We start from the raw sequence: 23,731 nt of genomic DNA on the forward strand, positions 1-23,731 counted from the left end.
CGATTTATCGTTTTTATGTGATTTTGTTGAGCGATCGGCTATGTCTATGAAGGGTTCGTACATTGAGCAAGCACTTGGTATAACGTGGATACCTACTGAATACGTATGGCAGGGTATTCTCTAAGCTGTAATGCCAACTCCAGAAATCTAGATTGGACTCAGCATCAAACAGTTCTAGATCTGACGACATCGAATCCCAAAGATAGAAGGATGTCCAAGGCTACGCTGAGAATAACATAATCTCAGCATGAGAAGAAAACAATATCGATGTAAAAGATGGAAGGACGAATTCACTATTTGAATGGTATCTCTCATTTACTCCATAAAGTCATAAAGAGCGACCCGGGCACAGTCGCTATGATAAAAATGCAGTCAGTAAGCCCGTCCTACGCCGCGCTATGTCCACCCCTTAAACGCCGCTGGAAACAAAGAAAAGAGAAAGCAAAAACGGGGGCGACGATCTGAAAATCACCAGACTACATCATCAGCGAGGCTCCGAGTAGTCGTTGAGCGCCACGCACACGGCGCCGCGGTGGTGGCCACTGTACTGGCGGATGATAGTGCCAGTACTGAGCTCCCACAGGCGGGCGTAGTGGTCGCTCGACACCGTCACCAGGTATGCCGAGTCGGCCGAGAAAGCACAGTCCCAGACCCACCGCTGGTGGCCAGCCAGGGTAGTCTCAAGGAAGAGAGTGTGGTTGACCGGGTCGATGGGCGGACCATCGGGCTGCGCAGCGAAGGTCTGCTGCGTGGTCTCCTCTCGCGGCGCGTTGTCCGTCAGGCGGAGCAGGTGACGGTTCGGGTCGAAGATGCGGAGGAGGTCGTTACCCGCGCTCTTCGCATCAGCAGGGGCGGCCTCGTTCTGGTTCTCTGCCGAGCCGGCCTGCTTCTCCTTCTCCTGCTTCTCCTTATGCGCCTTGATAGCGGCCTTTGCAGGCGGGTACTCGGGGTCAAGGTTCCAGACCTTAGCGGTGTGGTCGGCGGAACAGGTGGCTAAGTGCTTGACATCCGGGGATAGGAGGACGCGGTTAAGGTAGTCCATGTGAGCTTGGAATGTGGCAATTGGGACCATTGATGCCTTTTCTTCAGTCTGGACCATACGCCAGATGTAGACATTTCCCTAGAGAGAGATACGGATTAGCACTTGACCCCGTGAGAGTTGGAAGTGGGCAAATAATACCTTTTTGCTGCCAGCACAAAGCAACGATCCATCAGTCGCAACGCTGACGCTAGTAACAGAGCTATTTTCCTCAGGTTCCAGCTGGTGAATGCACTTGCTTTCACCGAGGTCCCAAACACGAACCATGCCACCGCGATCACCACTGATAAGCTCGGCCTGATTGGGGTGGATGACGACGTCATTGACGGGGAAATCGTGTCTGTAGTCGCGCTGAAGGCTGCCGCTGCGGACATCCCAAACTTTGATGGAGCAATCCTCAGAACTGGTGACCATCCACTTGCCCTCGCAGTGGAATGCGACACCGGTGACGTTACCGGTGTGGCCCTCGAAAGTCATCAAAGGATTTGGGTTGCTCGACTTGGCGTCGAACAGCTTGACATTGTGGTGACCCGCAACAGCGAGATATTTCTTGTCGGGGGTAATGCAGAGTCGGTTTACCTGCGAATCAGGGTGCTGGATAGTGCGGGAGCAAATGCCAGACAGGGCCTCCCAGAAGCTATTTTGACGGGGGTCGAATTAGCTTTCATACAGACTGCGTGTGCGCAACAAAAGCACAACCTTGCAACTTGTACAAGAAAGGTGGAGAATGGATTGAAGCTTGCAAAAGAGTTACTCACCGGATGGTATGATCATACCCCGCTGCAGATTCAGGAAAATTAGCAAAAACTCGGCAAGGAACATGAATGCGCGCGATAACTTACCGGTCGTAAGAAGGACGCTCATGACGCCACAGAAAGGCGCTCGGAACTTGGGAGGTGTTTTGTACAGGAGATCTTTGATAATGTCGTCGGGAAATTCAGGGGTGACAGGCCGTGAGATTGGGGCAATCGCAGCCAACGCACCCGCAAGGAGGGAATATATGATCTTGGTTGTATCCAAGGGTCGAGAGGGGAGACGCGGAAGAAGGTAGTAATCGGAGTCCGCACGGGTTGGAGCTGTGTTCCGGATGATGACTTCGTGGGCGCGATTAGCAGCTCGACGAGCACGAGCTCCAGGGATATCAATCGGAGCAGATCTTGGGATTGGAGTAGCGAGCTCGGGAGGGGTGATGGGAAGGGAGGTAGGACCAGAACTGATGTTGTCGTCCTCGGAACTCGTGGAGCTCCGCCCTTCTTTTGCCGGGTTTGTAGTGTTTGCCATCTCGATCACGTGATGTACAAGGCGGTGAGATGATGTTTGATGATCGTATTAGATGGATGGGCGGTGAATGGGGGCGGTGAGATGGGTAAAGATGATAAGTTACGATAAGGAAAGCGGTCAAATGTTCGGTGGCAGAATATCATGTTGTAAACAAAAAAAAGGGCAAGTGCTGTAGACGTGTGATGACCTTCCACCGATCAGACTGCCAGACTTCATGACTCTTTTCATCCCCATAACACTTCCTTCCAATCTTGCTTTTGCACCCATCCAGGCACAACCACCCTGAACCTCTCCATGACCCCGTGAAATCCTCGTTCAAAAACTACCAGACGCATTAACCATCCTGCTTACCGACCTCTATCGAGTGGCAGCAGCACTGTCTATCCGATTTCACCCCAAGATGGAGAATATCATGGATCCCCGTGAGTCGCTTACCCTGGCTTCCAACAGCAATACACACCACGATCTGGGGCTTACACTTCCCCCGGATCCCAGCCCCAGCTGGATGTACACGGTTCCAACGACCAGGAGGATATCGATGACCTAGCCTCGCTGTTTGGTATGGACGATGACTTCGATCCATTCACCGACTTTGGGAAGCTTGTCCAGCAGACACAGCAGCCAGCCAGCTCGAAGAAACGGACAACCGAGGACGCATTCGGAGGAGACATCGAGTTTTCCTCGAGCAAAAGACAGAGCCGGGAGCCAAGCAACGCGGCAGAGACTCTGGTACAGCCAACCAATATCGATACCATCGGTCAAGCCTCCATTGCATCAATCTCATCCCATACCCCTACGACAACACTCGAAACTCCCACTTCAACTACTACGGCCAAGGACCAGTTCGCCCTCAAGCCAGAAAGCCTGGCTCGCGTTGCTGCTGTCGCGGCGTTTACTCAAGCTAAGTCGAGTTCCAGGCACATCTCGCCATATGCTCCGGTGGGGTACTATCCATCAGCACCTAATCTACACTGCATGATCGGTGGAGGGCCAGACTCGAATGAATCTCTTCGCAGCCGCTTACACAGTTCCCGTCGTCGCCTCGACGTCGTCATGGCTGAGCGTAACAAGTATCGTGATGCCTTGCTCAAGTACGATCAGGTAGACCCCGCGACTGGCATGCTGGGAATTCAACAGCTAGAGGCAGAAGTTCAAAAGCTACGTCGCACGGCTTCGAACCATCGATATCGGGTGGATCACCTGAAGGCAGAAGGCGAGGACTGGAAAGCGAAATACATTGCCTTGGCGAACACGCACAATTGCCTAATTCGGGACTATCAACAACTTCAGGCTACGACGCGTCTTCCACCACGCGCCTTGGAGGCACCAGCGGAGGCTGCCTTCACCTCACCTCAGGGAAATCCTCAAGGCATCTACGCCCAATCGTCCCAGGCATCTACTGACATGTGCGCTGCCTACGTCCAATCCCTCCCTGACCCCTCGGGTATAAAGTCTTCTGTCATCCCCCCAGCATCACCCTTTTCCATCCCTTCTCCAGCCCAAACCTTCGAAGCTCCCACCCCACACTGTGATCACTCTCCTGGCTCGGATACTCGTTCACCACCCACACTCTACGAAGACCACCACACACCGCTTCCACCACCTCAACTTGAGGATCCGGCCACAGATCTTCAACACAGTCGCTCCGAAGACCTTCCACCCAACTTCCTAACACCTCTTTCCGCCCAATCTCCACCTGGTGAGCCGAATACAATGGCCACCAACTACGCCCACTCCACCTCCTCTGGCCGCGGCGGCTACGTCCCGCCAATTCTCCCCGGGCAAGCGACCCGCCTCCTCCAAAACGCCGGCATCGCCTTCTACATGCCTACCACCACCGCCAACATGCCGGCTCCTCGCCCCGTTGCGACCACCCACGCAACGGGTGCCACCATCAACACCCTTGTCGACCTCACCGCCGCCACTCCTGTGGCTACCGTTTCCGCTCCGACTGTGCCTCCCAAGGACGTTGTGGTCATCGACCTGACCAGCGACTCAGACACAGATGTGAGCCCCCAAGGATCCAATACCCCATCTCCAACCCCGCTGACAAAGGAACCTAGCCCGCTGGCCACGTTCCGCCTCCGCTTCCGCGAGAAGAAGCTGACCTGGCTCCATGAGAGCAACAGTAGCGACGCGGATCACGCTGTTGCAGAGCGTATCTGCAAAAACCTCAACTCCAGCAAGCGCAAGCGAGACCGCGGCAAAGAATTTGTCGCAACCAACTTCACCGAGTGTTACAGCCATGTGCAAGCACAGAAGGTACATTCATCCGATTGAGTCTAATCTTTTTTGGTCTGGATGTGTCTAACCTGGTTTCATCTAGCACGTGCGCTGGGCCTTGGGGGGCCCGTTGACCCCACTCACCGGTGCGCCTTCTTCTTCCGCTGTCGTCGCCAAGGGTGGCACTCCTCCATACAGCATCACAGATGACGAGTTCGCTCGCCAGCTGGAGGAGGCCATGGCCCGCGGCAAGACTCCGGAGAAGGACGGTGTCGCCGCCAACACCACCACCTCGCCCCCCGAGGGTTCTTCCGCCTCTGTCGTTGAGGCCAAGGGTGATACTTCTCCACCCTACCACATCACTGACGACGAGTTCGTCCAGTTGATGGAGGAGTCCCTCGCCCGCGGCAAAAACGCAGTGTAGGAAGTTACCTGAGGGTAAGGCCGGGGTTGGGGGAGACAAGAGGGGGCAGCGGGGGAAGTGAGGGAGGGGGGGGGGGGGGGGGGAGAAGAGGGTTGTCGGGTTCGTCGGAGGAGAGCTTTGGTGCGTTTGGAGGGAGGGAGGGCACCATAGCGAGATGTAGATAGTTGTGCGTTTCCGACGGGCAAAGCCAATGGATCCCGTCAGGTCCCCAGTCATTCAGCGTCGAGCTTTTAGTAGGATAGGTTTGTAGATAACCGCTTTTCTAAAGATCTAGTAATTGATTTTGTCACTATCATGCGAAAAGTCAGAGATGTCACCCCAACATTCATATCACATTGACCGTCAGCGATATCATCATGTCTAACAATGATGGCCATCACTTACAGCCCAAAATATAAGAATTCCTCCAAACAATTCGAGTGGTAATTGGACCAGCATTTCCCAATATTGGTAGCAAAAATGGAGTAATGGGATCATACTGGAAGTACACTACCAGGCCCTAACCAGTCTATCAATCTACCCAAGCAGCGAACAATCACAATATTTCCCTCCTGCTATTATGGTGCTTTTTGTCTCGGTTTTAATTTTAGCTGTACATATCTCCAGTGTAATTATTGGACTAGAGACTAGTTGATGATGTTTAACGTTCTTTGTTTTGTTGCTTAATCGTGGTTGTATACCCCGGATCTACCTCAACACTTTTTATATCGGTACCCCCACGTGGACCCTTCCCTGTCAAGGTGGATCTTATACATGGTTTTTACTGCCCACAATCTCTATATATTCCAAAGGGCGCCTTGTATGAAGCTAGAATTCCGTACGTGCTAATCGAGAGGGCAGACTTTGACTTGGCAATGCCATACGTCGGGCTAGAAAACTCCCAAGGGAGAAATCCAAGGCAACATTCAGAATAAGTGTAAAGACAGATCAGTCATCAGAAATCTAGCACTCTGGTACCTTGCAAAGGTAATTTTTAGAAGGCTGTGGATGAGACTCGTCCATGGGTTACAGAATTGCGTAAGAATGACAGGGATTCTCCAACCAAATTAAGCGGCATTCGTAGCAAATTAGCTACAAATATAGCCAACCTCGTGGAGAATATACTACTGTATCGAATGGTGGTTTTCTAGGTCTAGGTTTTAACCCAATTTGGATGATCACATCGTAACCTTGGTGAAGTTCTATTGACATGCCGTGAGTTTAAAGTTCCTTCGATCTATCCATGGATCTCACCCGCTCCCAGGAACCAGGAACCGATCTACCATGATTCCACAACCGCTAACCAAGTTATTTTAGTAATCCGAGAACCAGAATATCCCGGTAAGTCTCCTTCATTTCCCTCACCTTGTTCTCTTACCCCCTTTCAGGACATAAATACAACCTGTCCAGAGCGGGTCATCACGCAAGTTTACCAAGTCGTACGTGACCATGTCGAATTTCCCAGACGTCATGTCAATCTCTATAATGAGAATAATCAACCCAGTCTCCATGGTATAGTAGTGATTGCAGGGGAGATGGTCATTCGAACATCTCATGGGCACTTTTCAGTGCCCCAGTGGAAGTACTGGTCCGCTACATTATTAGTAAATTGGTGGGAATACCAGTTCGGCTTCCTAGAGCGGCTAAATTCTAAAACTGAGTCATTTGTCGAGCCACGATCTATCATGTTGGACCGGTTTGTTAATATTCATTTATCTTCGACAGAAAGTCTTCGTTGATGTGTTGCCAGACACACGGGGAAGTATGATGTGCTAACCGGTAGATAAGCGTAAGATAAGGAAACAGAATTCTTTGAAGACATAATGGAAGGCTCCGGTATCGAGTTTATTCAGCACGGCGTTTTCCCGTTTCCTTCCCTCTTTGGCACCCGTCTATAAAAGACATTCTCATCTGCCCTTCTCTCTCCTCCTTACCCCAACATAATCATATCCTTTCTCTTGCTTTCGATATTTACCCTGATTCTTGTATATCTACATCTCCGACTATATCAACCCCTTCGTGCCCTCCGAGAGACGCAGGGATTCGTCATATTCCAAAATCTTTCTGGTATCTCAGAGGGTTCCCCATATCAGACGTCGTGGACTACGTTATATACATGACATACGATCTCCATGGACAATGGGCCTACATCACGCCGCAATCTGAGTAAGTTCTCAAGCCATTTTTACTTGACATTCCTCGTACTAACCTCGGATAAGCGATGGTTGTCCTGGTGGTAACCGTCTCAGACACACGTCTGCCTTACGGAGACGAAGTACGCCTTGTCCATGATCACCAACACGCGAATTCCTGTCAAAGAGGTCGTCTTTGTGATAGCTCCAAGACCCCGCGATTATATAGGTCCCTGAGATGACTCGGTTGGACATTAAAGAGACAAACGAGGATCGACACCCGCCCTGATAATCCGGTGTCATGAATAACCGGAGCGGATTCATAGGTCCCCTCTCGAGGCTTTCAAGTAGGGAGAATGATGATTGAAGTGACTTATCTACCAGTCCGGAAATATGACCTTGCTGTCGATTGGATCTGCATGATCACGATACGGGAGGTGCCGAATGCAAGAAGAGATTCATTGGCCCTTCCCACGTGTCGAGAAAGAGATTGGAAGCATTGAGTGTGCATATCCCCACTGGCAAATGACGGAAGTCAGCGTTGCATTTCCATGGCGTATGCAGACGAGTCAGAACTAATGGCTCACAGTACAAAATAATGGAGCAGATGCCATCACCATCTTTGATGGCTGCGGAGGGATAATCAACAGTCTGGGCATCACGTTTACAACGTATGTGGGCCACCATTCAAATCTTCTCATAACCTGACTAACTCTCATCAACTTACCCTTAAAAATCCCTTCACCCTAGCGCATTCTCTCTACTCGTTGGATAAAGATACTCATCTCGAGCGAAGCTCGAACACGGACGTGACAACCAAGTGGGATGCCAGTGAACCAGTATTTTCCCGCCCTCCTTCGTCCCCGGATCAAGGTTGCAACAGAGCTCGCAGAGAAGCTGAAAAGAGCCCAACCTGCCTACAATCAGTGTGCTCGACATACCTTGCTGGTGAATTCTATTCAGCTTCCATGAAAAGCGAGAATAAGTCAGCGGGGATACGAAAGTGAGCGCCAACAAATGGCCACCGCTGCCCCTTCTGTATTTTGGTGTCCTTCGCTCTACAACTGTAAATTGAAGGGAGAGAAAATACCTCTGTACGGACCACTCTGACCATGCTCTCATGACTGGTCGGAGTGGACGAAACAAAAACTGCAAATGGCCAACTACCTGTCTGCTGCAAGCGAATCGTACCAATCACCTGCGGTGGTTTAGGTTCGATGGACAAAGAAAAATAAATGCGGACTTTATCAAGCTGGCTGGCTGGGGGCTCTGTTGAGAGCGATCCTTTTTTGGCATTGGTCTAGGCATGTATGGTAACGTCACCGTGTCTAGACTTTCGTCGACGTCCGGAGGGATGACCCTTTTCTTCGAGTACACGGCCCTTGACACATTGAAGCACGAGTCCTAGATTCATTGCATATGCAAAGTTATTCAAAATCTAAATTATGTATTTACATGCAGCACCAACATGCCCAGAATAGGAAGTAACCGGCGCCAATGAGCAGACAATCCCGCTCAAACGAGAAAGTTTACAAAAAGCATAGAAAATGTCGTAAAGGTCATCCAAAATCAGAATGCGGACAGGAAGAACTGTACGCCAGCTGCGATCACCAGCATCGTTGAGATACTGGCTGTCGACATGCCAGGCACGGCGGAAGATTCTTGGCCGCAGCAGGTGCGGTTATAAGTGACGTTGTTCATCTCAGCGGCGACTTCGAAGACGGAGCCATTGAAGTTGCCGTAGTTATAGTAATCCACCAGCAAGAAGTTGGGTGGACGGTCCCAGTCACCTATAGCGTATTAGTATACTCAGCTCAAAATGTAATGGATGGGTAGAAAAGAAACTTACGGGTACAGTTCTTCGCCATCCAGCCCAGACTTCCATTGCCATTGACAGCATTAGTCTCGGTGATAACGGCAGTATTCGGGATGAGCATGCTGAAAGAACCCAAACTAAGTTCCAGATTCAAGTTATGATTCGCCATATACATGCGACTCTTCGCATCCTTAGTCGACAAATTAGGAGGCCGCTGCTCGGTGCAAGGGAAGTTTGCATCCGTCGGCGAAAACGGCGTCTCCCAGATTTGCGAAAACTCATCCATCAGCCACGGGACGGCGGTCTGGTTTGCCTGGTAATCCATGAAAAACACGGCGCGCTTGCCAGTGAGAATCATCTCTGATAGTGTCGGCCAGTCGTCCAGACCCATGGGGATCTGGGATGGGGTGTAGGCCATATCTTTCAGACCGGAGGCCTCGATTGGAGCGGTGAAGTTCTCTGGGGAGACGTAGTCGTAGTTTCCGATGAGGATTGTAACGACGTCGTAGGGGTTCTTGCGCATCCATTGGTAGACGGTAGTGAGGTAGTCTTCGAGAGTGCCGACGTTGAGGATATCACAGGATGTGTGGCATAACATCATAGTGCCATTTTGATAGTGGACTTGGAATTGAACTGTGTCGATGTTAGTTACAGCTATTTCTAATAGAAGAAGCCGTGCTGCGGGGAGTCCTTACGCATTCGAATACCGTCGTCCAGTTGGGCTGTTACATCTAGTGCCTGATTGGCAGCAGCGTTGCCCTGGCGCACGAAGGGACTGTTATGGGCTGCAACCATGGTGATGTTGGAATAATTGCGCGTGCAGAACTCGGCATAGTTATTGCACGGGCGAGTGTTGACGACTGCTGTCTGTGTCGAAGTGGACGAAGCGGTAGTCGTGGCATTCATAGTCCCATTTCCGAGAGTTGTCGTGTGCCCCCCGCCAACCAAGACTGTCACCGAGTCGGATGTAGTGGATGTGATAGTCTGGTTGCCCGAGGTGGTCGCTGTGGCATTGGGAGCGGCCGTCGTGGAGACCAGAACGGAGGAATTGCCATTGTCAAGGGTAATTGTGGTGCTGTAGGTGATATAATGGCCCGATGGAATGGCCACGGTGCTTGGGTCGGTCACGGTAGATGCTGTCGACAGGTTTATGGAGGTAGAAGAATCGGATTTGCTAGTGGTGGATTCGGAGGTTGTGGTGTCGGCCGCAGTAGTGACTCCTACGAGGAGGGCCAATGCAAGAGAGGACCACCTCATGGTGAAGGGTGTCGAGTGTGTCCGACGAGAGGGGATTAGGAGGAGGGAGAACTGTCTTTGAGGGTGGTGGAAGAAGGAAGCAAGTGATATTCCCAGTGGAGGGAATGCGATGGACGACAATGTTATTTTTTTTTTGTCTTTGCCTGGCCGAGAACACAAAAGTCCCAACTCCTCCAGCAAGTTACAACACTTGCCAGGACAATCAGCGGAACCAGGACCACCCATTCTCCAATTTTTGGTCCAACCAGGGTCCAGTGGGGACGGGCGCAGACCTGGATGACGTTGCCAGTGAATGCCGCTGGGTGATGAGCCAATCCAGTCGGGTTTCACGGATCTCCACCGTGGTGCACCAAGACATTCGCCCTTGGAGACCTTCTAGGGGATCTCGGCCTTAGCCCAAAGGTACTCGATTCTTGTTACTCCGAGTTCAATCTGGCTGACGTATTGTTACTATTCTAGATTGTGTTATGGTTCTCTCTATACCAGGATTCTTCAACGTCCTTGCAGGTGCAAATAGCCTCCGGTCGGCACGACGCTTGCATGATCGCCGTGGCTTAGAGAGCACACTAGCAAGACGCCACTGACGATCCTACGGGGAGCTTTGGGCTTCAGGGATTCTGGTGGAGCTCCACGCCCGTTACTCGTACGGGTAACCACCGCTGCGGATCAGAGGATCAGATCGACCTGGGCCCATCTTCTCTGCAAGGAAGTGAAAACTTTCAAGCCAGAACAAGAGTCCTGGTAAAAATATCTCCCGCTCAGACTCTCGTTTCTCGTTGCTGTGGCTTTTTTTTCCGCTTGACTTTCGTTGTTGTCCACATTTCATGGGTGCCTAAACGTCATTCTATCTTTTTGTCTTCTTTCCTCTCTCAATATCCCGACAGACTGCAGATTCTCCCTCTCTCTCTTCTATCTTCTCCATTCTCCCTATCGCACCGTCCTCTTCAGTCGACTCAATATGGCCGACGGGACGGATGCTCCCGTCAATGGCAAACGGCGCCTCCCTCTCTTCCGGCGCTCCTCTCCAGACCGGCCCGTGGCTCGTCGACGCCAATCGACCGTTCATTGGCATCGCGGTCTGCGATCCCTGCTATACTTGATCGCTTGGATATTCCTCGTGCTGGTGATAATTGGCAATGTCGCCAATAAACCAGTTCTCCGCAGTACATACTTCCTCTATCTCGATCTTTCCAACATTATCCCTTTATCCGTGCCTAATGCCGTCCTAATCAATTCCATCGCCCGGTCCATTGGCTTGCACGATTTCTACCAGGTTGGCCTGTGGGGATTCTGCGAGGGATATGACGATGAGGGGATTACTTCATGCTCGAAACCGAAGACACTGTATGCTTTCAATCCGGTCGAGATCATTTTGAATGAGCTGTTGGCTGGCGCAAGTAGTATGTTTACATTTTTCTCTCTACTATATTCTCAATTGAAGCTAACCGCTCTCTCTTCCACCAGTTGCCCTGCCGAGCGATATTGAGGAGCCCCTTCACCTGGCCAAGGTCGCATCCCACTGGATGTTCGGCCTCTTCATCGCAGCAGCAGTCTTGAACTTTATCATGATCTTCTTCAGTCCCTTCGCCGTCTCCTCGCGACCCCCACAATCTATCAAATCTTGGGTCTCCGGCGGCCAGGTGACGCCCTCGGGCAACCCACCCCACCGGCGCCGCACCTTCGTGCTATTCCGCTCGTTCCCCTTCCTAATCCTAGCCTTCTTCACCGCACTATTGACTATCGTCGCCTCGGCCGTTGCGACAGTAATGTTCATCATCTTCGCCAACGTCTTCACAAACGCCGATCCCAGCCTAAACATCAAGGCCCACGTTGGCGTGCAAATGCTGGTGTTTATGTGGATTGCATCTGGATTCAGCTTGATTGCATTCATCGTCCAGTTCGGCTCTTGCTGTGCGTCGTGCTGCGGTGGCCACAAGGCCCGCAAGCAACTCAAGGCTCAGGGGGTTGATTTGCGTGAGAAGAACTCTGTGCAACCGAGTGCCCCTGATACGCCGGTGGATCCCCAGGCGCCCCACGCTATTACTAAAGATTAATTGTTGATCTTTGTCTATATTGATCATGGTGGACTCGACGTGATGTCCCAGTCGAGTCTGCCCTTTACTGTTTGTCACTTGTCATATGTTGGTGTATCTAGTTCCATTGGGCTTGGATACGCCTGGTTTCGCTTTTTTTTTTTTTCATTTTGGTACGAGGCCTTTGCAGGATGCTGGTCTTTTTGTGGGTGTTTCCTTCTCATGACTCCATTTTAGATACACGTGTAGGTACAAAAATCATGATTCTTACATAGAAATTCAGATGATATTAGTATGAACAGATTTTCAGGACGAGGGTAGCTTGGTAGTGCATACTTCGATCTTAGCTCAGGCTATTGGAACGCGGCCATTAGCTTCGAGGATGTAATGTATTGTGAGATTCCCCCAGAGTTACTACGGATGACCAGCTTTAGCTTTTATGTACGACAAACAATATACGTAAAGCTAAATCTGTGGTGCAAAATTGACTACTAAGAGTGATTTGGGGAGGGACAAGCACCCAAGATGAGCTACCTCGAAAATCGAATCCGATCACTGGGGTTGTTGAATGCAACGATAGGTTGAACATTTGCTAAGATTCATCCTCAGTCACTTTGTCCATACAAGCTACTGGTATGACAGGACTGATCTCACCTTGAAACTAGCCTCTAGGCTATCCTAACTATATCCCGCTTAGAGCTGTGCACATGCTTAGCTAGTATCGAATCACCCTTCGACAGCCAGTGAAGCTTGCAATCTCCCATGATAAACATTTCAAAGTGTCTGCACTATTATCGAGATGTTGGCATCGTCTGTTAATATTGGTGATATTGCCATTGATCAAAATCAACATCAATGAGATCAGGAATGGTATGTTCCAAATAGGCTCATTCCCTCGTCTTTGCTCTAAACTTGCTATTCCTTGATTTTATCGAATAGGGTAAAACCTGATATTTTTAATACGCATAATTATATTTACAGCCAGCTCTATGTAAAGAATGTAGTCACCTTTGCCAATTGAAGTAATTATCGATCAATCGAAGTATACCCAACCGTATACAACTTCCAGGCCCAGCCCCACACTAATCACATGACCAGATATCCCGCGGGCCATCGCAACACCGAAACCAAATTAGCAGGCACTCCAACGACTCCCCAATTCAAACATCCAACCCTCCACCAACAACCTACTCTAACACCGGAGGCGCGCACACCTCCTCCACCTATACCAAAATGGTCGACATCGTCCCCCTCTCCTCCTTCCCCTCCTACATCGATCTCCTCCCCTCAATCCAAACCTGCAACATCACCAACCTCCCCGAAAACTACTTCCTGAAATACTACCTCTACCACGCCCTGACATGGCCGCAACTGAGCTTCGTCGCCGTCGTCCGGCCCAAGAATGGGTATAAGAGCGGTGGTTCCGGACCCGGTATGGCGGGGGATATCTCCGGCGAGTATCCGAAGGTGGTGGGGTATGTGTTGGCGAAGATGGAGGAGGAACCGGCGGATGGACTGCAGCATGGGCATATTACTAGTTTGAGTGTTATGCGGACGCATCGGAGGTTGGGGATTGCGGAGAGGTTGATGCGGATGAGTCGTGAGTTTTCTTTTTTTTTTTTCTTTTCCTCTCCTCCCACTCTGGGTGTTGCGATTGCGATTGCGATTGACAGCGATGTGTGGAGTTTTGATTTTAAAGAATTTCGGTATACTAATTCCGTGGCTAGAGCGCGCAATGGCCGAATCCCACCGCGCCAACTACGTCTCCCTGCACGTGCGCATGTCCAACACCGCCGCCCTCCGTCTGTACCGCGATACCCTGGGCTTCGAGGTCGAAAAGGTCGAGAGCAAGTACTACGCCGACGGCGAGGATGCCTACGCCATGCGCCTGGACCTGCAGAAGCAGTGGCTGGACTGGAAGGCGATTGAGAAGCGGGATCGGGAGAATGACAAGGCCAATGCCAAGGATGACGATGAGAATGCCGACGAGGGTGATGAGGTTGGTGAATTGGGCAAGAAGGAGGATGGCAAGGAGGGCGAGAAGTTGGTTAAGGTTAAGGTTGGTCGTGGGTTGGGTGTTGGTGATTTGGTTGAGAGGAATGAGAGTCAGCAGTCATGAGCTTGGGGTATATTGTCTTGTGGATGATGAATTTCCTGGTTTGGAAGCTTATGGGTGTGACCCGGGAATGGGGATAGTATCAATGTCCTTCAATATTGATCTATGAAATCACAAAAATGGATGTGTACATGATGATGATGAATGTGCAAAGTTAAGATTATACCAATCTGTCTGCCGTGGACTCGTAAATTCATTGATCCTGGATGATCCAAAGAGATGCACACTCTCGAAACAATAGGGTATGCGCCGAAAGCTTAATATATACATACAAAAAGTGGAAATGAACGGGTTTACCCAAAACTCTCAAGCACCGGAGTCCTTCTTTGAATCCTTCCCATCTGTCGAATCAGAGCCGGGCTTCTGCTGCTTCTTCGCACTCCGGGGTTTCAGCATCTCTTTAAACCGGTCCTGTGGCCTAGCCTTCCTACCCGGAAGCTCGGTTGGGAATTCGTTCACGCTGGACTGCGACGCAGAGGATGCCGTATTGACTGCGCTCTGCGCACTCAGGTCCGAGCTTGCATTGAGTCGCGCGGATAGATTTTGTTGAGACTGCTGAGAGAATACAGGTTCAGTCTGAACACGAACCGGACGTGGATTCGGGGTATCTCCGAGCACCAAATTGCCCATCGGTACTTCCACCGAAGCCTTGTCTTTGGCTTTGTTCTCCGCGCTGGCCAGCGCCTGCCGCCGACGATTCCGTTTCGCCCTCTTCCTATCGCGCTGATCTTCGCGCGCCCGGCGCACGATGTCTCGGAATGCTTTCCTGGTGGCTCGCATCTCTTCTTTCATGGCGCGGCGCTCGTTTGATTGGCGTTCCTGTTGCTCGGGTGATTCCCACCGGCCCCAATCAGTGCTATCTGAGCCATTGGGCTGCTGTCTGCGCCAACCATTGCGCCAAGTCTGACGCCCAGATGCGCGTGCCTCACGGCGGGATTCTTGGAGAACATCTAACTGCCGACGGAGGTCGACGGCTGCATCGTATAGTGTGCGATCGTGCCTGTCATGTAGGTCTTGCAACTGCGTGCGAACAGTTGCTAGATCCGAAGGGCTGAGATCAGAAGTTGTCGAGAGAGAGTCGATAGAGCTGAATGAGGATTCGGAAGAGATGGAGCTTATGGAGGCACGGCGGGAGCGATCAATGATGGGAGCTTTGCTGTCGGCCTTGGTGTCCTTGGTTTGATCATCGGACTCGTCTCGGCTTTGATTCAAATTTGCATTTTGATTTGTCTGGTTTGGTGTTTGATTGGATGATTGGTCTTCGCCCTCGGGTCGCGCTGGAGTGCTTGGGTTATTTGGAGGTGTCGGTGTGTTTTGCGTGGTATCTGTGGTCTGGCCCGAGTTCCATGACGGTCGCTGGTAAGTGTATGGGGCAGATGGCTGTGCACCTTGCTTGCGTCCATGAAGTCGTGCCTGCTCCTCAATCCATCTTCCATGCGCTAGGGCTTGTTCCTCCACCTGCCGACCATAATTCATCGCATGCGTACTAATTTGGTCCCCGTAATGCTGCGCTTGTTCGGCGAAACGCTCACCGTATTTTTGCGCCTGGGATGTCAGTGATGAGATCCATCCGAGGGGACCACCAGTCTTCTGGGTGCCAGAGTTACCGAATTGCGGCTGGCTATAAGCCCAGTTGTTCCATTGCCATGGTGGAACACCCGGGGGCGGCGGTGGTGGAGGATAGTATTGAGGAGGTTGATGATTGGGAGGTGCACCATGCCCTGGGAATGGAGGAAACCCTCCAAATGGTCCATAATGACCCGGCAACGGGGAATAAGGATAGTGTTGATTTGGAGGAACGGGCCAACCAGTCGGCGACGGTGCTTGCTGTCCCGGCACGGATGACGGCGTATTCGGGTCTGTCGCATGTTGACCATCTAGAGCCCCAGCAGCCCCAGGACTCTGTGTTGCCCTAGTCGCAGCTGGGTAACACCGAGGACAAAGAGCAGACGATGGGGCTGCATCGGATTCGCCAACATAGACAAAGTCAATGCGAGCTGCGCGTGGCTCGAAAAAACATTGATTCCATTCGTCCACCACGGCTGCGATCCGAGCTTGTCGCTGTTCATCTGTCTCCTGCGGCCGATCTTTGCGATCTCGCTGGATCTCGGCGCGCAGCTGCCGGGGCAAGTGCTGTGAGGCAGCAGCCAAACCTAATTGCGGCGGAAATAGATATCGCAAGAAAGTGTCCCAGTCCTGTTGGGCGACATCGTCAACGGTTGAGGTCCAGCATCGTGGCCTTCGAGGAAAGTCTTTTGCTGAGCTGCGGGGGTATATAGTCATATGGTGGTAAAGAAGTTCATGACTTGCATCCAAGGCCGCTGCCGGCCGTTCCTCAAAGTAGGTCACCGCGGACGTAAAGTGGGTAGGCACAACAGTCGGGCGCGAGGGCGTTCTAGATTGATTAGCGCTCGAGCTACCGGCATCCTGTGAAGCTGAGACATTCCCACGCAGAGAGGCCGAAGAACTGCCGTTGCGATTGTTCGTAGGCGCAAGCAACGGATCGACGGCCGAGTAAGGCGGTGGAGCCTCCTCTTGGTCCATTGTGCAAGAGGGGGAGAAGGGCCCTTAATGTGGATATTCGATCAAGCAAAGACACGGAATATAGCCAGTAGATAAGCCTTAGGATCGCCGGGAATCTGCAATTATCTGACAGTCAACGCGGGCGCCCCATAGTTGAGCGAGATGACGATGCTGGGGAGCAAGAGTAAGACGATAAGATAACGGGGAGGGGGAAATTATGTGGAAGGCAGCAGAATTTCCCCTCTTGGCGGTGTCCAACTACAGTACCAGTCCACCATATAAGTGACTCCCCGGTAATCAGCAATGAGAATTGAAAAAAAAAAGTTTATTTCCTTATGAAATCTTTGACCAATATGATACGAATATGAGATTTGAACTCGGTATCATGCTATCAAAATGTTGTTCAAGTCTTGCTATTCACAGCTTTAAACAAGTCACGTGGTCTTGGATGTATACCCGATTTGACCGGCAGAAAATAAGGGATCCCTTCGTAGGAACTAGGAGCCTCGAAAATGGTGAATTTGTAACCTGTCTATAAAAGCGAGTATAGGCCTAGAGTGGTGAAAAAATCGCCTTTGTACCTGATGGTTTGGTTCTGTTATCAAGATGGAAATACCCGAATACTAGGACGTAAGCACTGAGGAGGAACTAAAAAAGTCACTCACTTTTGATATAGAAACGATATGTCCGATCCTATGATTCTCCGAAAGGGGGAACCAGATATCAGTATTTCCATTGGTTCCTGATAGATGGGATACACTGGATAATCAAGTACTCTGATCGACAAACACCCGAGTTCTGTAGGTCTTGTCTCGGAGGCTGAGTAGAACGACATTGAAACAGGAGGTTGTCGAGAATCAGCCTTTCCCTGCAAAGACAGTGGCCCAAGTTGTATGCATGCAACACGTTCTCCTCCATGTAACACGCGCCGTCTCATGGAATAACTTCGTTCCCCTTCCAATCCCAACACCTCCCCCTCCCACCATCAACATGCGGCTGCAAGCCCGTAATAACCCGCAAAAGTCTATCTGCCGCATCCAACGGCTCCAACAAGTCCCTCCCCTTCCAAAACTCCTTTGTAAAATCCGTCTTAACAGTCCCGGGATGCAACGCAACCGCAATAGCCCTCTCAGCACAGCGACCCCGCAAATACAAATCAAACGTCTTCGCAATCTGGTAAACGGAAGCTTTACTCGCACGATACGAGTACCACCCTCCGGACGCGTTGTCAGATATTGACCCCACGCGTGCCGCCATCATGGCATAGATGGCGTGGAATGGCAGCTGGAGCTTCCCTTCTGAAATTGGGAATGCAGGTGCGGACTTGCTTGGGAGGAATGGGGAGAGATGTTTCATGAGAAGGAGTGGGCCTAGGGCGTTCACTTTGAAACTGTCCAGTGCATTGGCAGCGTCAATTTGAGATGGGGATTTTTCGACATGTAAAATGCCGGGTATTGTTAGAGCTAGGCGAAGTGGTGTCTCTGGTAGCTTTTGGCGAATTTTATCTGCCATTGATGATATTGTGGACTCATCTATAGGAGCACGTTAGATCTATCATTTTGGGATAGGGAAAACGTAGCATCGACGGAGTTCGAGCAAGCTGAACTGGCCTACCTCTGACATCAACTTCCAATATGTGCAGTCTTTTTTCTGCATCTGAAGGTACCCCTTGACAAGATAGTAGTTTGCCGCGGACTTCGTCGCAGTTCTTCCGTGCCGTAGCCACAACAGGGAGGTTGGTTTGCGATAGTAATTGCTGAGCAAAAGCGAAGCCTATCCCACGAGATGCGGGTGTGACTAGCGCAAATCCATGCGCGGCTACTGTCATGTTAAAATTAGTTGGGTGTTGGATGTTGATTTTGGAAGGGGGTTGAGCGAGACTGGTCGACTTATGGCCCTGGCATCTAGTATGACGTCATCAATATCATCCATGCCGATCTGACCATGGGACCATGTTATTGGTTACATCAAAGATTCAGGGACAAGATCAGAAGCAGGATAGATAATAAGCGCTCTATAAAGGGTTTGTAGCTCAAGAATCTTCTAAGGTGTCACTTTGGTCCCTCGATATGTAAATTAGCTAGGTGTGGAGTACAAGCCGGGCCAGATATATATCACCGCATGCGAGTTTCCAAAAGTTAGATAAACATATTACCTGAGCTTTCTACCCGGCACCCTAGGGAAAGAATCTGAATTACATAGGTTTTGAAGGATACAAAGAAGAGAAACCTTATGTGCTCCACTAGGCTCGAAGAGTAAAGCTACAAGTTCGTCTCATCAAGTAGGGCTCACATGTAAACTGCTAACTATAGGTAGAGGAACAATATCCATTATTCATAACTCAAGAGATGCCTAGAAGAATTCTGAAAGACAAGGTTGGAATCACGATAAAGAATAAGTCAATTTGTTGATGATTTTCATATCCTTCCCCTGCAAGTCTAGTAACGCATCAAATAGCGGTGATAACTGCAGTTGTGAGTTCTACGATAAGTGTTCTAGAAGATAAGGCGTTGTGAACGACGGCAGAGCACCCATAACAAGGCTGTGCAAGTAAAAATCTACTCGCTAGCAGACCTCTAATTTATGAGAAGTTTATAATCAGCACACCCTTATCGGCGCTGTCCAAGCGGGCACTTAGATCGCTCAAGGAGAAGTATATCAACCAACTCGCAACTTGAATTGTATTTATCATGCTGTTACTTCAGGCAGACTATGAATTACACTCGAAATTTGTGTTTGTTCACTGAAGGGTAGCATTGTTCGTCAGTTGTGGTTGGTTTCCAGCAAGTTTCGAGCTGCGGTATGATAGTCTCCAGATATCGGAATACCGCCAGACAAGACAAAAGGACTAGGACTTCCAGCCCAGCACATAGTCATTAAACGTATTTTGTTACACGCACAAAAAACTAGGCCTCGTTCGGTTCGTTTCCTCTCCACCTTGATTGCTGAATTCAGCGGCCGTATAAAAGGTCTAGACACATAACCTCAATCCTTTTCTTTTTGGGAGATATTTTGAAACCTTTTGATCTGTGTACATAAAAAGCCTCGGAACTATCTTTATTCATCCTTTCGAGAATATTTATCAATATCATTTTGAAGTTTGATCCGATTATTGAACCTACATCTCATGCAAATGACACCATCCTATTGAAATCTGGGTAGAAAATGATGTGCTTCTCTCTAACCGAATGCAATGTACCCATTGAATCCTGAATAAAGTCAGCTCCCATTGAAGCAGGGAGCATCGAAAATCCTAATAATAAGGCGTGTGCGTGTAAGAAAGCCCCGAAACTAGCAAAGAGGGATATCCCTTACCCCTTACCTCATTCTGCTACTAGTTTGCGCAAAAGCACAGCAAAGTCAGACAATCTCTAACTTGGCTATCCCTCATTGGACTGCTATAGTATAAGGCCGCCTAGGTAGATAGTCATTCCGTGATCTATAATTAACTAACATCCGTATAGTAGTGTTGAAGAGTTCAAAACTTCGGGTAGTTCCACAGGTGGACACTAGAGGGAATCTGTGGCGTTAGAAATTGTCTCAACAAACACCCTAAATCTGAAACGAACCACGGCGATCACGAAATCTCCGGGGTTCTCATATGAAGTTCTGAACATCATGACTCGACCGTGCATGTTCTGCTGCACTCTAATATGTCGATCAAAGAGTTTTCTGTTTCGTGAAGTCACAGATTATCATCACATATCTAGCGTTTGTTGCTTAAAAAGAGATCATAAGATGCTGCGATAAAGTGATACCAAGCTTGATCCCGTGGAAGTGTGACCTTAATCAATGCGTCCTCAAATCACACCATCTTATGCATCTCTAGGCTATGCCTCTAGCTTGTGCCAAAATCCACAAATATCGCGAAACCTAAATGTAAGTTTTTCTGGTCAGAGCATAAATCTATTTCCATGTTATTGCAGCTGCCGTAGAGTGGATAAGACTAATACCGGATGAACAGGCGATCGACGAGCGATCTACGGGAAAGCCCCTTCTCCTTAATCTTTCTCTAACGATGTAAACACCTAAAAATAAGCCTCTCCTACAGAAACTAAGTTTACGATGAACGGTTCGGTGTTCGGGATGCTCGGGCCCTAGGTGAACAATCCTGAAGGACCCACTCGGCCAAACATCCGAATATGGTAAAAAGCCTCATTTTTCGGTTGATCTCCCCGGCTAGCCTTCCCCAGCTGATGTTATACATACTTAGTCTCGAAATGGACTGGTTCCATGCGTACATGTTTAGTGGGTCTAATGGTCTAGCGCAAGGGAAAATAGTGCTTAGTCTTGCTTAAGGTTATGTTCTTCTAGATATGTTGCTCACCGATCTAAACCTACACGTCTAGAAGTATTTCGATTGCATAAGATGACCTGTACGATGGCCATCCTGTCCTTGATCAAATGATTATTTTGAGCAGGCACGAGTCCATTTCCTGAATCCCTAGGTACGAAATGATCAGCCCAATCGGAAAATGCCAACCACGGTTCCTTGAAACAGGATGCCATGAGACATGGGGACATGCGTTTCACTAAACTAGGACGGCACAAAATTAGTTTGTCAAGCACTAACCACGAGCCTGGACTCATGATCTATCATGGAATCATCACGTAAAGTCAAGGACTTCGAGGAAACTATAAAGATGGTCATCTTCCCACGGTCAGTTATCTTCATCATCAACCACCATCTTTCGCTTCAGTTGACTGGCTCGACTTGACAATCTTTCAATTTCTTTTTTCTCATACCTTCTGCCTTATAACTTCTTCATATCCTTTCGAGTTGACTCTCGCTCTCTTTTCCTCGAATTCAATCTTTCAATCAACATGAAAAATACTGTCATTCTTATGCTCGCGGGCACAGCCCTCGCGATGCCTGTCAACAAGACCCTCGAGGCCCGCAAGCCCTGTCTGTTCCTTGATGGACTTCTCTCTGGCGAGGGCAGCGGCTCTGGAAGCGCTGATTCTTCCGCCAGTGGTGGCCTCAGCGGTGGCCTTAGTGGTCTTGCTTCCATCTTCGGTGGCGGCAGTGCCTCAGGAAGTGGCTCAGCAGACTCTTCTGGCGAGGCTTCTGGTGATGCCTCTGGAGAGGCGTCCGCTTCGGGCTCAGGCTCTGGATCTGCCAGTGGTGGTCTGAGTGGTGGTCTTAGTGGACTTGGTGCACTTGGACTGGGTGGTTTCGGCAGTGGATCTTCAGGCCTAGGTGCTACTGGAACGGGCTCGCTCGGTGCTAGCGCAACTGGCGGTGCTTTGGGCTCAGGAAGTGCATCAGGTGGATCAGGCTCAGCAGGCGTCTCGGGCGGTGGTTCTGCTACTGGGGCTGGAAGTGCTGGCACATCGGGCACCGGATCCCTTGGTGCTAGCTCGACTGGCGGACTTTCTGGCGGTGCTTCGGGCTCAGGAAGTGCATCAGGTGGATCAGGGTCAGCAGGCGTCTCGGGCGGTGGTTCTGCTACTGGGACTGGAAGTGCTGGCGCATCGGGCACCGGATCCCTTGGTGCTAGCTCGACTGGCGGACTTTCTGGCGGTACTTCTGGCGATACCGGAGCTAGCGCTACTGGCACTGGCGTTGCCTCTGGCGGTGCATCCGATACTGGCTCTTCTGGCGCGAGTTCTTCGAGCGCCCCCTCGACCTCTGACTCCACGGGCTCCGGTGATTCCACCTCAGGCTCTTCTAGCTCTGGCATTTCTGGCTCTGGCTCCGCTGGTGTTAGCGGTTCCGGATCTGGTGAGGCTGGCACGAGCGTCTCTGGAAGCCTAGGTGGTAGCGCTGGTTCGGGTACTGGTACTGCACCAGAAACATGGAGCACCAGCATCAGCATTTCTTTCCCCGGTGCTACCGGTTCGATCAGTGGTTCGGCATCCGCCCAGGCTGAGGCCTCTGCTCAAGCTGAAGCTTCGGCTGCTGCTAGTGCAAGTGCGAATGCGTCTGCGAATGCGAATGCTTCAGCCGGTGCCTCGGCTGATGCCTCCGCCAACGCCTCTGCCAATGCGTCTGCGTAAATTGGCGATTTGAAAGAGGTAAAGCAGCCTTTAGCTTGATAATAAATTAAGCGCGCTTGAAACGCTGCTGTGTTGGAAGAATGTCTTGGATTTGCTGTTGATTTGTGTTGATAGAAGGAACCAAGTAGTCGGACCTTGTTTGGTAGCTAGTTTAGGTAGACTTGTTCGCCCATCTCCAATCTTACTCTCTTTAACCGTCGTCAATCTTCCTCCTGACCTTCCAGCACCAATAATTTGTTGATTTTTTCCCTATGGATTGGTACTCGATATTGTGGAGTGGTTGATGCACATACATACCGGATAATGTCTAGCAACGCTTGGCGTTCTCCTCTCATCCTCTCCTTTTGCTCACTCGGTAGAATTTAACACACCCCTAAGCGACCTGAGCTGGTCAGTGATCATAGTAATTTGGTGTTAACAGGTACTCCGTAAATCCTTAGTTATAGGACGGGGGTCCGAATATTAATATAACCTGGCTGTAACTGCAGTAGGAGTACTCCGGGGCAGCGGGAAGCTACGACGAGAGTATATAGTTATTCTGCAGGAAATATGTATCAGAGTATACTATCCGTAGATCATGGTACAGCACTGTTGAAAATCTTCGAAAGAAAATCACGGAGCCACATCCGACCTAGATTTCCCCTGCCCTACCACGATCCGTACGCGTGACCATTGAGAGAGGCTGAATCCACTAACAGGTGCGGGGTATCGACCATGCACCTGTAAGTATTACTATCACTTCGTAGGACCGTACCTAGTAAAGTTTCGCTCGAGTCATGTATCTCTAACCCCCATCCAGGTGACACGAAATGCCCTGCGTGATGAAACGCCCACCAGGCACCTACACATTCCTGGATCATCCCTCCCAATCCACACGTGAAAACTATACAGACGGTTAGAAAAGGATA

At 50.2% G+C, this 23,731-nt stretch overlaps 8 protein-coding genes across 8 annotated transcripts; 4 read left to right on the top strand and 4 right to left on the bottom strand.

Annotated features, from left to right (window-relative positions):
* Positions 1-484: 484 nt before the first annotated feature.
* On the bottom strand, positions 485-2,320 carry N7496_006388 (WD40 repeat domain-containing protein; the record flags this gene model as incomplete). The annotated part of the gene is made up of 4 exons (XM_056699317.1): positions 485-1,120; positions 1,181-1,676; positions 1,798-1,819; positions 1,882-2,320. 4 exons carry the CDS (start codon positions 2,318-2,320, stop codon positions 485-487), a joined length of 1,593 nt encoding a protein of 530 aa, XP_056554730.1.
* Positions 2,321-2,881: 561 nt separating this feature from the next.
* Positions 2,882-4,967, top strand: N7496_006389 (uncharacterized protein; the record flags this gene model as incomplete). Its single annotated transcript, XM_056699318.1, has 2 exons — positions 2,882-4,582; positions 4,647-4,967. 2 exons carry the CDS (start codon positions 2,882-2,884, stop codon positions 4,965-4,967), a joined length of 2,022 nt encoding a protein of 673 aa, XP_056554731.1.
* Positions 4,968-8,647: 3,680 nt separating this feature from the next.
* N7496_006390 (PI-PLC domain-containing protein) lies at positions 8,648-10,151 on the bottom strand (the record flags this gene model as incomplete). Its single annotated transcript, XM_056699319.1, has 3 exons — positions 8,648-8,868; positions 8,928-9,527; positions 9,590-10,151. The coding sequence occupies 3 exons, from the start codon at positions 10,149-10,151 to the stop codon at positions 8,648-8,650; spliced, it is 1,383 nt and encodes a 460-aa protein (XP_056554732.1).
* A 958-nt stretch (positions 10,152-11,109) lies between these two features.
* Positions 11,110-12,205, top strand: N7496_006391 (SUR7/PalI family protein; the record flags this gene model as incomplete). Its single annotated transcript, XM_056699320.1, has 2 exons — positions 11,110-11,551; positions 11,616-12,205. The coding sequence occupies 2 exons, from the start codon at positions 11,110-11,112 to the stop codon at positions 12,203-12,205; spliced, it is 1,032 nt and encodes a 343-aa protein (XP_056554733.1).
* A 1,212-nt stretch (positions 12,206-13,417) lies between these two features.
* N7496_006392 (peptide alpha-N-acetyltransferase complex A subunit ARD1) lies at positions 13,418-14,303 on the top strand (the record flags this gene model as incomplete). Its single annotated transcript, XM_056699321.1, has 2 exons — positions 13,418-13,784; positions 13,912-14,303. 2 exons carry the CDS (start codon positions 13,418-13,420, stop codon positions 14,301-14,303), a joined length of 759 nt encoding a protein of 252 aa, XP_056554734.1.
* Positions 14,304-14,606: 303 nt separating this feature from the next.
* Positions 14,607-16,844, bottom strand: N7496_006393 (uncharacterized protein; the record flags this gene model as incomplete). Its single annotated transcript, XM_056699322.1, has 1 exon — positions 14,607-16,844. One exon carries the CDS (start codon positions 16,842-16,844, stop codon positions 14,607-14,609), a length of 2,238 nt encoding a protein of 745 aa, XP_056554735.1.
* A 912-nt stretch (positions 16,845-17,756) lies between these two features.
* N7496_006394 (uncharacterized protein) lies at positions 17,757-18,651 on the bottom strand (the record flags this gene model as incomplete). Its single annotated transcript, XM_056699323.1, has 2 exons — positions 17,757-18,355; positions 18,438-18,651. The coding sequence occupies 2 exons, from the start codon at positions 18,649-18,651 to the stop codon at positions 17,757-17,759; spliced, it is 813 nt and encodes a 270-aa protein (XP_056554736.1).
* A 2,996-nt stretch (positions 18,652-21,647) lies between these two features.
* On the top strand, positions 21,648-22,823 carry N7496_006395 (uncharacterized protein; the record flags this gene model as incomplete). Its single annotated transcript, XM_056699324.1, has 1 exon — positions 21,648-22,823. One exon carries the CDS (start codon positions 21,648-21,650, stop codon positions 22,821-22,823), a length of 1,176 nt encoding a protein of 391 aa, XP_056554737.1.
* Between the last annotated feature and the right edge of the window lie 908 nt (positions 22,824-23,731).

Source organism: Penicillium cataractarum (assembly GCF_028827025.1).
Source record: "Penicillium cataractarum strain IBT 29864 chromosome Unknown utg000005l, whole genome shotgun sequence".
Lineage (NCBI taxonomy): Eukaryota > Fungi > Ascomycota > Eurotiomycetes > Eurotiales > Aspergillaceae > Penicillium > Penicillium cataractarum.